At 39.6% G+C, this 13,165-nt stretch overlaps 1 protein-coding gene and 1 long non-coding RNA gene across 3 annotated transcripts in view; one reads left to right on the forward strand and one right to left on the reverse strand.

Moving 5' to 3' along the window:
• The window catches only part of aspg (asparaginase homolog (S. cerevisiae)), a 54,558-nt gene that overhangs the window by 4,316 nt on the left and 37,077 nt on the right, over positions 1 to 13,165 (reverse strand). For both annotated transcript variants that reach the window (XM_063007089.1, XM_063007088.1), the window contains exons 12-15: positions 12,609 to 12,772; positions 8,373 to 8,459; positions 491 to 590; positions 251 to 316 (exon numbers count right to left, since the gene is read on the reverse strand). In XM_063007089.1, coding sequence (XP_062863159.1) covers positions 251 to 316; positions 491 to 590; positions 8,373 to 8,459; positions 12,609 to 12,772 — 417 coding nt within the window. The remainder of the gene's footprint in view (positions 1 to 250; positions 317 to 490; positions 591 to 8,372; positions 8,460 to 12,608; positions 12,773 to 13,165) is intronic.
• On the forward strand, positions 4,268 to 5,827 carry LOC134325384 (uncharacterized). The gene is made up of 3 exons (XR_010014289.1): positions 4,268 to 4,653; positions 5,253 to 5,386; positions 5,542 to 5,827. It is a non-coding gene; the product is annotated as an uncharacterized LOC134325384 (long non-coding RNA).

Below are 13,165 nucleotides of genomic sequence, written 5' to 3' on the forward strand. Positions count from 1 at the left end.
CTTTTTTGACCAACATCAGTGCCCAACCATACCAATGCTCTCAACAGAGTGGCTGTTGTTACAGCTTTTAATACCATTTGTTTATTTAAATGAGATGTCCAACAAGCCCATCTCATTACCAGGTGTCCAAATTGAGTTGTGGCTTGACTTATGCCAAGGACATCCATGCAAACACAACCTGAAACTCTAATACTAACTAAGAGTTAGTGTGTTCAGTGTGAATGTAAGGTGTTTAAGGTGTGTAAGGTACCTGAGCTCGATACTGAGCAGCATACTGTAGAAACTGTACCACATCCTCATGGCCAAACTGCATAGCCTGAAAAAGACAAAGACATGGTAATGATCTAAATCTTAATCTAAATCACTCTGCATATGACTCTGGAATACTGTTAACCCAACAAAGTGCTTGATTATACAGTACCTGGGTAAATGTGCATGCATAAAAGGGGTCTTTCTGAGTTTGAAAGTGATGCTATTCACATATACTCACCACTTCTATGGCTATCTGTCCATTATAACTTGTCATGGTCAGATCAGCTCCAGCAAGGTGCCAAATCTGCAAACCCTCCAAGTCTGCGCTCGCTGCCATGCTATAATACAAATACAGAGAAAAACAAATACAGTATATACATGTGAGACTGTGTAGCTGTACTATAATATATTTAGAGGTACTCATTACAGTTTCAGAAGATTATCGGCTCTAAAATGTGTACACAACAGACCTATAGAATTACTATAAACTATTATCATATTACAAATAAGTGTTTAGCAGTAACAGAATACAAATATTTAAAATGTAAAAATAAGCATTTACTGCATATTCAGTAAGCGCCATCACTTCACAGCAAGACAGGCCTGGGTTGAATTCCTTGGCGAGGCACCAGGGTTCTTTCTGTGTGGAGTTTGCATGTTCTCCCTGTGTTTAAGGGATTTCCCCTGGGTGCTCTGGTTTCCTCCCACAAGTCCAAAGACATGCAGTCAGGCCAACTGGAGCTTGAAACATTGTCCTAAGTGTGAATTTGTGTTTGTGTGTGTGCCCTGTGATGGACTGGCAACCTGTGCTGGGTGTTTCCTGCATTTTGCCCAATGAACCAGCCCCACTGAAACCCTAACCAGGATTAAGCGGTGGCAAAACAGATAATAAATGTATAAATGAAATGAATGTATTAAGTATGTTTACTTCAAGGTGTATTCTAAAAAAATCATTTTTAGTAATTAGTAATTACTATTTAGGGTTGCTGTGGGTCTGATGTCACTTGGAAACACTACGTGCAAGGCAGAAATTCATACTGGACAGTGGCTCTTTACATTTAAGGAATTCTTGTTTGTTTATTGTTTTTGAAATTCAGGGCTGGTAAATTTTATGCACTAGATACATTTGATACATCAGTATTAAACATATAATATGAGAGGCCGTGTAGGCCATAATTCTAAGTTGATTTCTCACACACACACCATCATACTCTCACACACACACCATCATACTCTCACACACACACCATCATACTCTCTCACACACACCATCATACTCTCACACACACACCATCATACTCTCTCACACACACCATCATACTCTCTCACACACACCATCATACACTCTCACACACCATCATACTCTCACACACACACACCATCATACTCTCTCACACACACCATCATACTCTCTCACACACACCATCATACTCTTTCACACACACCATCATACTCTCTCACACACACCATCATACTCTCACACACACACCATCATACTCTCACACACACACCATCATACTCTCTCACACACACCATCATACACTCTCACACACACCATCATACACTCTCACACACACCATCATACTCTCACACACACACACCATCATACTCTCTCACACACACCATCATACTCTCTCACACACACCATCATACTCTTTCACACACACCATCATACTCTCTCACACACACCATCATACTCTTTCACACACACCATCATACTCTCTCACACACACCATCATACTCTCTCACACACACCATCATACTCTCTCACACACACCATCATACTCTTTCACACACACCATCATACTCTCTCACACACACCATCATACTCTCACACACACACCATCATACTCTCTCACACACACCATCATACTCTCTCACACACACCATCATACTCTCACACACATACCATCATACACTCTCACACACACCATCATACTCTCACATACACACCATCATACTCTCACACACACACCATCATACTCTCTCACACACACCATCATACTCTCACACACACACCATCATACTCTCATACATGGTTTACTATACTCTGTCACATATACTACTATACCCTCTTACAACTATAATCACACTTTCTTTTATTTACTATTATACTCTCATACACACAGCACTATTCTCTCTTGCACATATAACTATAGCTACTTAAACATGCATTATGGGCTTTCATGATAATCTGTGTAAAAGAGAATAGTAGTATATGTACAGTGTATCACAAAAGTGAGTACACCCCTCACATTTCTGCAAATATTTCATTATATCTTTTCATGGGACAACACTATAGACATGAAACTTGGATATAACTTAGAGTAGTCAGTGTACAGCTTGTATAGCAGTGTAGATTTACTGTCTTCTGAAAATAACTCAACACACAGCCATTAATGTCTAAATAGCTGGCAACATAAGTGAGTACACCCCACAGTGAACATGTCCAAATTGTGCCCAAATGTGTCGTTGTCCCTCCCTGGTGTCATGTGTCAAGGTCCCAGGTGTAAATGGGGAGCAGGGCTGTTAAATTTGGTGTTTTGGGTACAATTCTCTCATACTGGCCACTGGATATTCAACATGGCACCTCATGGCAAAGAACTCTCTGAGGATGTGAGAAATAGAATTGTTGCTCTCCACAAAGATGGCCTGGGCTATAAGAAGATTGCTAACACCCTGAAACTGAGCTACAGCATGGTGGCCAAGGTCATACAGCAGTTTTCCAGGACAGGTTCCACTCGGAACAGGCTTCGCCAGGGTCGACCAAAGAAGTTGAGTCCACGTGTTCGGCGTCATATCCAGAGGTTGACTTTAAAAAATAGACACATGAGTGCTGCCAGCATTGCTGCAGAGGTTGAAGACGTGGGAGGTCAGCCTGTCAGTGCTCAGACCATACGCCGCACACCGCATCAACTCGGTCTGCATGGTCGTCATCCCAAAAGGAAGCTGACGCACAAGAAAGCCCGCAAACAGTTTGCTGAAGACAAGCAGTCCAAGAACATGGATTACTGGAATGCCCTGTGGTCTGACGAGACCAAGATAAACTTGTTTGGCTCAGATGGTGTCCAGCATGTGTGGCGGCGCCCTGGTGAGAAGTACCAAGACAACTGTATCTTGCCTACAGTCAAGCATGGTGGTGGTAGCATCATGGTCTTGGGCTGCATGAGTGTTGCTGGCACTGCGGAGCTGCGGTTCATTGAGGGAAACATGAATTCCAACATGTACTGTGACATTCTGAAACAGAGCATGATCCCCTCCCTTCGAAAACTCATGGCAGTTTTCCAACAGGATAACGACCCCAAACACAACCTCCAAGATGACAACTGCCTTGCTGAGGAAGCTGAAGGTAAAGGTGATGGACTAAACCCAATTGAGCACCTGTGGCGCATCCTCAAGTGGAAGGTGGAGGAGTTCAAGGTGTCTAACATCCACCAGCTCCGTGATGTCATCATGGAGGAGTGGAAGAGGATTCCAGTAGCAACCTGTGCAGCTCTGGTGAATTCCATGCCCAGGAGGGTTAAGGCAGTGCTGGATAATAATGGTGGTCACACAAAATATTGACACTTTGGGCACAATTTGGACATGTTCACTGTGGGGTGTACTCACTTATGTTGCCAGCTATTTAGACATTAATGGCTGTGTGTTGAGTTATTTTCAGAAGACAGTAAATCTACACTGCTATACAAGTTGTACACTGACTACTCTAAGTTATATCCAAGTTTTATTTCTATAGTGTTGTCCCATGAAAAGATATAATGAAATATTTGCAGAAATGTGAGGGGTGTACTCACTTTTGTGATACACTGTATGTAAGTTTGGTAGTCTGTGTAAGGGACGTTAACACTGTATGTAAAACAAAGATCTACTGTATGTGTAAGAGAATATTATTATATGTAAGCGTAATAAATAGTGTATGTGAATGCAAATAATCATGTTTATGGAACAGAATGATAGTGAATGTAAGACAGAATGATAGTGCATGTGAATAAGAATAGTTGTATGTGTGAGAGAGTTTGATTGTGTGTGTGAGAGAGTTTGATTGATACGGAAACGAGTTTGATTGAAACGGAAGTAATGTTAAATTCTCAGTACCTGATTGGTTAATAGAAGACGCGGGATTTCACAGACATGTCCCGCCTTCCTCATTATTACTGATAAGAGAGGATAGTGGACCGAGAGAGAATCAATGGAGCATCGGCCTGTTAACATTTTAAACTTTTCCACCGCTGCCACATCCATGTCAGAAATGTGGATTTAAACCCGACAGCCCGACAGGAGTCTAAACGCGGTCGCGGAGGAAGAGATGCGGTGAAGCTTTATATCCGAACCATCAGCCAGGTGCTGACCTCCATATCAGCCTCAACCACAGAGAGCAGCGGCTCCAGAGTCAGGGGACAGGTGAGTTCACTAAACATGATTAAACTCATTTAGCTTCTGATAGATTCAGGTTTAGATTGGGATATTTTATAAATATTCGTCTTTGTAAGGGACCGTCTGCAAATTACACGTTTTAAACGTTCTAGTAATGCCAAACTAAGTAAGTGAGTTCTCATAAAGCACATTTATAAGAAACTTTGTTTTGGAAGCTTTCTTAAAGAACAATAAATACAATTACTTTATCGTTTTAATGGCTATAGTTGCTCCACATTAATGTGTCACTACATTCGAGTCGAATTACATGGAACTTTTGGACTCTTCCCTATGTAGGTCTTAATAAGTAAAATAAAATATAGATTCATTTTGTATACACAATCATAAACAAGCTGCTGCACATGGAAAGCTACAGACTTACAGTCTAACATTTCAAAATCTGTCTCAGTGCTCATTCTAACTTAGTCACTTGTACTATTAAAGTTTGTTATCTTTCTTTTATTACAGAAAATGTAATTCATTATAGATTGAGACCAAGCTCTCTTGAGTAACTGTTCTCTAAATATTTGATTGGGTGAATTGCTATAGACTGGTTTTGAAACTAAATTCAATTTTTGTGATTTCAGTATTGAACTTTTGATGGCATGAGGAAACAAACTGGTTTCACCAAAGTTGCACGAGGGCCAGAAACTAAATGGCTTCATGATTGACAATACATTTACATCAAAGGCAGTGTACATTAGACAATGACACATTTACGGTAAGTTATTTAAAAATAATGTAAGCAGTATGTTTATATTGCATATTATTAATAATAATAAGTAATTTGTAGCATTTAGATTTCATGGTTTGGCAATAGGCTAACCCCCAACATTTTCTAAATGCATTGTGTGTGTTTGTTTTGTTTGTTTTTAGTTTGTCACCACAGATTTAGAGGACAGTGGTGTGGAGGTTGACACGACAACAGCATCTAGTGACCACAGAAGTACCACACCAGTCATTGTATGACTACAAGGGCTAAGGATACCTTAATCCACCTGAGTGACAGATTATTTGCTGTTGAGACTGTTCTGAAATATTTGGTTTCTGCATGCAACAATAAATAAGAAACATTTGTTTGCTTGGGACAAGATCTTTGTTAACCAGTATAATAGTGATTTCCTGACCTGTCCATAACTTGATAATAAATATCTAAATATTATATGGGGTGTCCTCGTTTTTTTTTTTTTTTTTTTTTTTTTTTTTTTTTTTTACATTACTGCATTGTTTCATTTATCAGAAATACATTATGACGTTTTAATTACTATCACAAATAACTCTAATAACCATAACTAATTTGGAATTTGAACATTGTAAATTCTTTGGCCAGTTGCACACCCGTGATGGAAGGCATGTCCATTTGGGTCCAGCACCTGCAGCGCATGCCGGCACTGTTTTCTGATGTTGCAAGACTGTTGTCCTCCTAGCACGTACCTTTCATCTGCATTTGGGGTGATTTGAAGAATCTTATTAACAATGTCAGCCAAAGTCGCAGACATTGCTGTAATGCTCTCTCTCTCACACACACACACGTCAGTTAACCAATTTGAAGTTGCTATTTGTGCCTGTATAATTTCCTCCTGATGATTCCAAAGCATACAGCTATTCTTTAGCAACGAATTTCAAGAGACAAACTGAAGGTAATTTGTTTATGTAGGATGACCAGTTCTGATTGTTGGAGGTACTCTTGGAGAAAATATATCCCTATGTCTAATTTCTACTGATCTTGAGTTTTCCTATAAATTTTTTAGGGAACAAAAACATGCATAAAGTGCCTCCAGTGCACCCAAACTTGATTGACTGTCACCTCCTTCTAACTGCGGGCTAATTAAAAGAAAGTAAAAAGTTGTCAGTGTTTATCCATTAAGCTCACAAAATAATATTTCCAGAATCATGCTGGTATGTCCCATGCTGTCAGTTTTCCTTTCAATGTTCTAAATGCATCTCATTGTCATGGACAAAAATAGTAAAACATGTCCTCCTCATTACCATTTATTTCCACAAACCAAAGTGACCTTGTAAAAAAGGTAGAAAGTAGAAATATCATGGCTAGTTCAACAAAGCTCAACAAAAGTGTAGTCATTGTTAAAAGGTCTGCTGCCAGATTTAAATGTTTTTTGTAGACCAATTTATGTGCAGGCTCTGTTCTTACAGCTGTAAGCCAATCTGACTTCCTGTCCTCCTTCCTGGCCTCCTTTTAACACCTTGATGGTGTGTGAGAGAGTATGATGGTGTGTGTGAGAGAGTATGATGGTGTGTGTGAGAGAGTATGATGGTGTGTGTGAGAGAGTATGATGGTGTGTGTGTGAGAGTATGATGGTGTGTGTGAGAGAGTATGATGGTGTGTGTGAGAGAGTATGATGGTGTGTGTGTGAGAGTATGATGGTGTGTGTGAGAGAGTATGATGGTGTGTGTGTGTGAGAGTATGATGGTGTGTGTGAGAGTGTATGATGGTGTGTGTGAGAGAGTATGATGGTGTGTGTGAGAGAGTATGATGGTGTGAGAGAGTATGATGGTGTGTGTGAGAGAGTATGATGGTGTGTGTGAGAGAGTATGATGGTGTGTGTGTGTGAGAGTATGATGGTGTGTGTGAGAGTGTATGATGGTGTGTGTGTGAGAGTATGATGGTGTGTGTGAGAGAGTATGATGGTGTGTGTGAGAGAGTATGATGGTGTGTGTGTGAGAGTATGATGGTGTGTGTGAGAGAGTATGATGGTGTGTGTGTGTGAGAGTATGATGGTGTGTGTGAGAGTGTATGATGGTGTGTGTGAGAGAGTATGATGGTGTGTGTGAGAGAGTATGATGGTGTGAGAGAGTATGATGGTGTGTGTGAGAGAGTATGATGGTGTGTGTGAGAGAGTATGATGGTGTGTGTGTGTGAGAGTATGATGGTGTGTGTGAGAGTGTATGATGGTGTGTGTGAGAGAGTATGATGGTGTGTGTGTGAGAGTATGATGGTGTGTGTGAGAGAGTATGATGGTGTGTGTGTGAGAGTATGATGGTGTGTGTGTGAGAGTATGATGGTGTGTGTGAGAGAGTATGATGGTGTGTGTGTGAGAGTATGATGGTGTGTGTGTGAGAGTATGATGGTGTGTGTGTGAGAGTATGATGGTGTGTGTGAGAGAGTATGATGGTGTGTGTGAGAGAGTATGATGGTGTGTGTGTGTGTGAGAGAGTATGATGGTGTGTGTGAGAGAGTATGATGGTGTGTGTGAGAGAGTATGATGGTGTGTGTGTGAGAGTATGATGGTATGTGTGTGAGAGTATGATGGTGTGTGTGTGAGAGTATGATGGTATGTGTGTGAGAGTATGATGGTGTGTGTGTGAGAGTATGATGGTGTGTGTGTGAGAAATCAACTTAGAATTATGGCCTACACGGCCTCTCATAATATAACAGTGATCACGAAGGTGTGACTTCTGTCACATTCCTTCTCCTGTACTCATGGATAACAGAACACGTTATTAAACACATTTAGGTTGACGTATGCAGTATTCCACTACCAATAACTTTTATGGGGAAGCAATTCAAATGCTGTTTCCTTGATGAGTGAAAAACCAGTCATTTAGTATATGTGCTGTTTGCAAGTTATGTAATTCGGGAACATTGTAAACTCAAGTTAGCCCTGCATGACTGGTCAATCCTGCATAAATTCTGCTTAAGGGACAAGTGGGATGGGGTAAAAGAAGAGGGAGGGAGGGGGTATCACCTGCAGAGTTCTGTTCCAGCACCTTCAATTTCATCTCGAGAGAAGTGGGCTCCAGTTTTTCTCAGCAGCTTCACTATATCTTTGTGTCTACAAGAAAAGAGTTTCATTAATCGTATAATTCTACAGCACAGAAACACATTAGATCCACTTGGGCATTGAATTTAAGCAGCGGTGCACAACTGTAGCCCTAAACAATTCATTTATTGTCTTGCTAAGCAGGTGTGTTCTATTAGGTAAATCATTAAACTGTGCTAGACTCTGGTTCTCAGGACTGGAGACTGCTTCTCTGATCTAAAGATGCTGGATTTAGAGTAAATTTATCATATTTGCACATAAGTGTTGATTTTTTGTTAATCACATGACGGTCTTGGATTTTTCTGTGACTGAACGAGTGAAACACACACTTCTTTGTCCAAAAGTATTTGCTTGGTCAAAATCATATAGGATAAAGCAACTTAAATTCTCAATTTGGTAGTGTGGACAGTTCTGTAATGTCATTTAATGCTGTGGCCTTCTAATCTCTTGTGAGTAGTACAGTTTGGGGCTTCTCTGTGCCCTTATAAACACAACTAGTTGGACTGCATCTCTAACAAAGTATGTAAAGTAATGATCATTTTGCTCACTGAGGTTGGAACAAGTGAACCTAAACTGCCCCTATTTGGCTAAGCAGGATCTTTGTCCATATGGTCAGATGTGATCCAACAACTCTCTAACAAGCAGCGAGTTTAGCTGCATATAAATGTTTGTGCTTATTTGAAATGAAAGTATTAACAAATATATTTAAATAAAGTATGTAAAATCTGTGCACAAGATGACCAGTATGTAAAATGAAAACCCAATTGTTTTAAATAAACAGTTACATGGAGATATCAAGCAACAGGTGATACTGAATCTTGGCAGCAGGAAACAGGAAATATTGACCATATAAGGACAGCAGTTTGTACATTTGTCAAATTTGGTAAATAAAGGTTTAAGGGACAATGGAATCAACGATTTACAGATTCTTGTTTTTGTTTAATTTTAAAAAATGTGGTTTGCAAAATAGTTGCAAAATTTGCAAAACTGACAAATCCATTATTTTATCTCAAAGAAACTTTAAAAGGTCTTATATTTGATTAACCCTTGCTCCTAGCAGCACTTTTGCAACTGCTGGCACCAGTTCAGCGAGTCTGCTGGCTGAAACTACAGCTCACTGTGACTACAGTGATGCAGACAAGCTGGGACAAGTCAGGACAGTCGCTTAACCTACCAAAACAAATACACCACAAAACTCAATAAATCAGACATGGCTTTGTCCCAAAGTGGCAATACAAGACTACAGCAAAATAATAACTGACGACAGAAATAAAACAGAAGGGCTGAAAACGTTTGCCAGTTGTAAAGCTTTGCTTCTTGGGCAGGTTTTGCTAAATATCTAGTGATATAATAATCACCTCAGTCACATAATGATAGGTGTGGTTCACCCCTAATCTATTTCAGGTGCTTTTGTAGGCTACAGTTTAGCCCTACCCTGCCATGTCTGTTTTCCATAATTCACTGACAAAACCAGTGACAAAACCATATCCAGTTGGTCCTACCCTCACTAATCATGTCAGCTAAGAGTAGATGAGCAGGTTCATCTGGTTTAAATAACACACCCTTTTTTACATTTTTTTCTTTTTTCTGTATAACAACCTCAATATTTCCTCTGTAAATGAACAAGAAGGGTCTTTAAATGAATCTCTTTAAAGAGTTCTAATAACAGAAGTTGCGCTGACTGCTGATCTGGAGATCCATTCCAGTTTATTGGCACTCATGCTGTGACTGATAATGAAACTTGCTTCCAAACTGAAGCTGGAGCTTTGTGGCCTATAAAAGGAAGACTAGTGACTGTGCTGAAGACAAGAAACTCCAGTGTCGCTACCAACATCCGAGGTCAGGCGTTACTCTAACAAAGGACGGCGAAACTGAGATTCAAGTCACTCCCTCAGGAATGGAAATGTGATATAAATAAACACTACCAACTGTCTTGTGATCATTCTAATTAAATGATAATTGTTGTCATGGCCTTTAAAGAGCCTGTCTAATTCCTACAGTTAGTCCCGCTGTGCACAAGTGTAATTTAGTTACGCCCCCCTTCTCTCTTGCTGCTTTAATGAGGTTGACATCTTATCCTGGATTGTTTGTATGTTACTTGTCCAGAGAGAGAGAGAGAGAGAGATCGAAGGAGACAATCTGTAGGACACAGGAGAAAATAAAGCAGAAAGAAAGTCTGTCCTAGTTCTTCATGTCTAGCTGTCATTAGACAGTCGTTACTACGAACATTGTACAAGTGTTCTACATACACAGAAACTTAATGGAATCAGGACATCTAGTTTGTGTGTGTGTGTGTGTGTGTGTGTGTGTGTGTGTGTGTGTGTGTGTGTGTGTGGGTAGGTACCATTCCAAAGAACATTTGTGTGTCCCAAAGAAATGCCTAACTGACTGTCCTGTAATGGCCAAAAAAATCCTTCATTTCTGCTTGTAATCAGAACAAATCAATCATGCTGTTAGGAATGGTTTTCTAAATAAATAAACATCACTGTCAAAAAAGCTCAGACATTAGGCATAATTCATTCCCCAACTAATAATGCTCTGTCCTACAAAAGATCAAACATTCATGATAACATAAACAAGATGGTCAAAAGTATATGGACACCTGACTATAAGTTTTTTGGACATTTTATTCCAAAGGCTAAATTCCCCCTCCATTTACTAATGGCTTTACCAACTCTTAAGTGAAGACTTTCCAGTACATTCTGGAGTGTGCATGTGGATATATGGATGATACTCATATTTATTTATTTTGGCTGTAATTGAATGAAACTTAACTTATTTAAAATTAATGAACCAGTAGGTTTACCAGTGGCCTGACTCAAACACATTACACACAATAAAAGAGGAGGAACAACATTAATACCCAATAAAATACGACACTGGTTTAAATGACCCATGTTACTTAAATGTCCAGGTGACATTTATTCATTTATTATCTGACAAGGTGTTTCATCAGAATCATATGCTGGTGTACTCATGCTAGGCTTTGTTTGCATAAACAAATGTTTATAGGTTGGCTGTTTGATTTGTTTTAAAATCAGTTCACTAGTTAGCTACTCGTTAGGTGATTGAAACCATGTCACACTACAGTAGGGTGCTTTTAACACCAACCTTTAGTTAATTAAATTTTAGATTAAAGTAATAGATCATAAGCTTTTATGCACAGAAATTCTCTGAATCTTTTAATAATGTAAATGACTATGGACTAAGCATAATAATACAAATTTCCACAGTTTGTTGCAAAATTGTGACGTGTGGCCCATCCTTTATGTGCCTTATATACCGAATCATGAAAATATAAGTTCTTTAACATTTTATAGCATTTCCCAACTGCCCCAACTTTCCTGGAATGTGTTGGAGGCATCAAGTTAGGAATGAGGGTATATTCACAAAAGGGCGGCATGATGGCTCAGGGTAGCACTTTCGCCTTACAGCAAGGTCCTGGGTTCGATCCCCAGGTGGGGCGGTCCGGGTCCTTTCTGTGTGGAGTTTGCATGTTCTCCCCGTGTCTGCGTGGGTTTGCCTTCGGGAGCTCCGGTTTCCTCCCACAGTCCAAAGACATGCAAGTGAGGTGAATTGGAGATACAAAATTGTCCATGACTGTGTTTGACATTAAAACTTGTAAACTTATGAATCTTGTAACCAGTAACTACCTGAGTAACCAAAGTGTGTAAAACATGACATTAAAAATCCTAATAAATAAATATTCACAAAATCAATAGTTCTTAATTTAACGTCATATTTGTGTTGTTTATAATTAAATACCTCTGAAATCACTGCTTACTGATTTCATTAGCATTTTACTTACTGTCCCAACTTTTCTGGAGTTGGGTTTGTACCTTAGTCATTCGCATAGTGTGGAGTATCTGAACAGGAAATATATTCAGACATGAGTAAAGCCAAACATGGCCTTGTTGGAAAAAATAAAAAAGCAATGTGATTTCTGTAATACAGTTCAGAAAAGCCATGAAGAAATAAAAAAGTGTTCAACAAGACCAGTAAAACAAGATGCCCACGCACGTTCACCACCCTCAAAAACACCTACGCTTTCTGTCATGAATCTGTGCGGCAACATATGCCTTCAAACGCATGCAGACAGACAGAACACACACTGAAAGTAAAACAGTGTTCATTAATACACACCCACATACTGAGTATTACCTGAAACGAACTGCGTTACGAAGGGGTGTGTCTCCGTAACGATCTTTGGCGTAGACAGTGGCTCCTTGGCCGAGTAAATACTGCACCAATTTGAGGTGACCCTCGCAGGCTGCAATGTGGAGCGGAGTTCGGCCATCGTAGTCTGCCATGCTTAAGTCACTGCCCTGCAGAAACAGGCACTTTATTAGATTAGAAATGTTGCCCATGTGTGTAATACATTAACCTTTTAATGGTCTCAACAAGGAAATAATGTTTACAAATATTTCTTTGCATTTTTTAGGTTGTTCGGACTATAACAACAACAAACAATTACATTTGTTTACTAGTGCACACAGTATTTTTAATGAGTCTCTACCAAACAGTTGAGATGATCACAAAAATAATGCAACTTTCATGGATGATTTCAGCTGCTAGAGTCAAGTTGACATATAGGTTAAAAATGCTGTTTTCTTAAAACCATCTATTAATATTTTTGAGTTTAACACGTCAACCAAGGAGTAGATGCGGCGCAAGCAAGATTATTTGAATACAGCTGTTTAGGGACAGTGGTAGCCTAG

The sequence above is a fragment of the Trichomycterus rosablanca genome, chromosome 13 (genome assembly GCF_030014385.1).
Source record: "Trichomycterus rosablanca isolate fTriRos1 chromosome 13, fTriRos1.hap1, whole genome shotgun sequence".
Taxonomy (NCBI): Eukaryota; Metazoa; Chordata; class Actinopteri; order Siluriformes; family Trichomycteridae; genus Trichomycterus; species Trichomycterus rosablanca.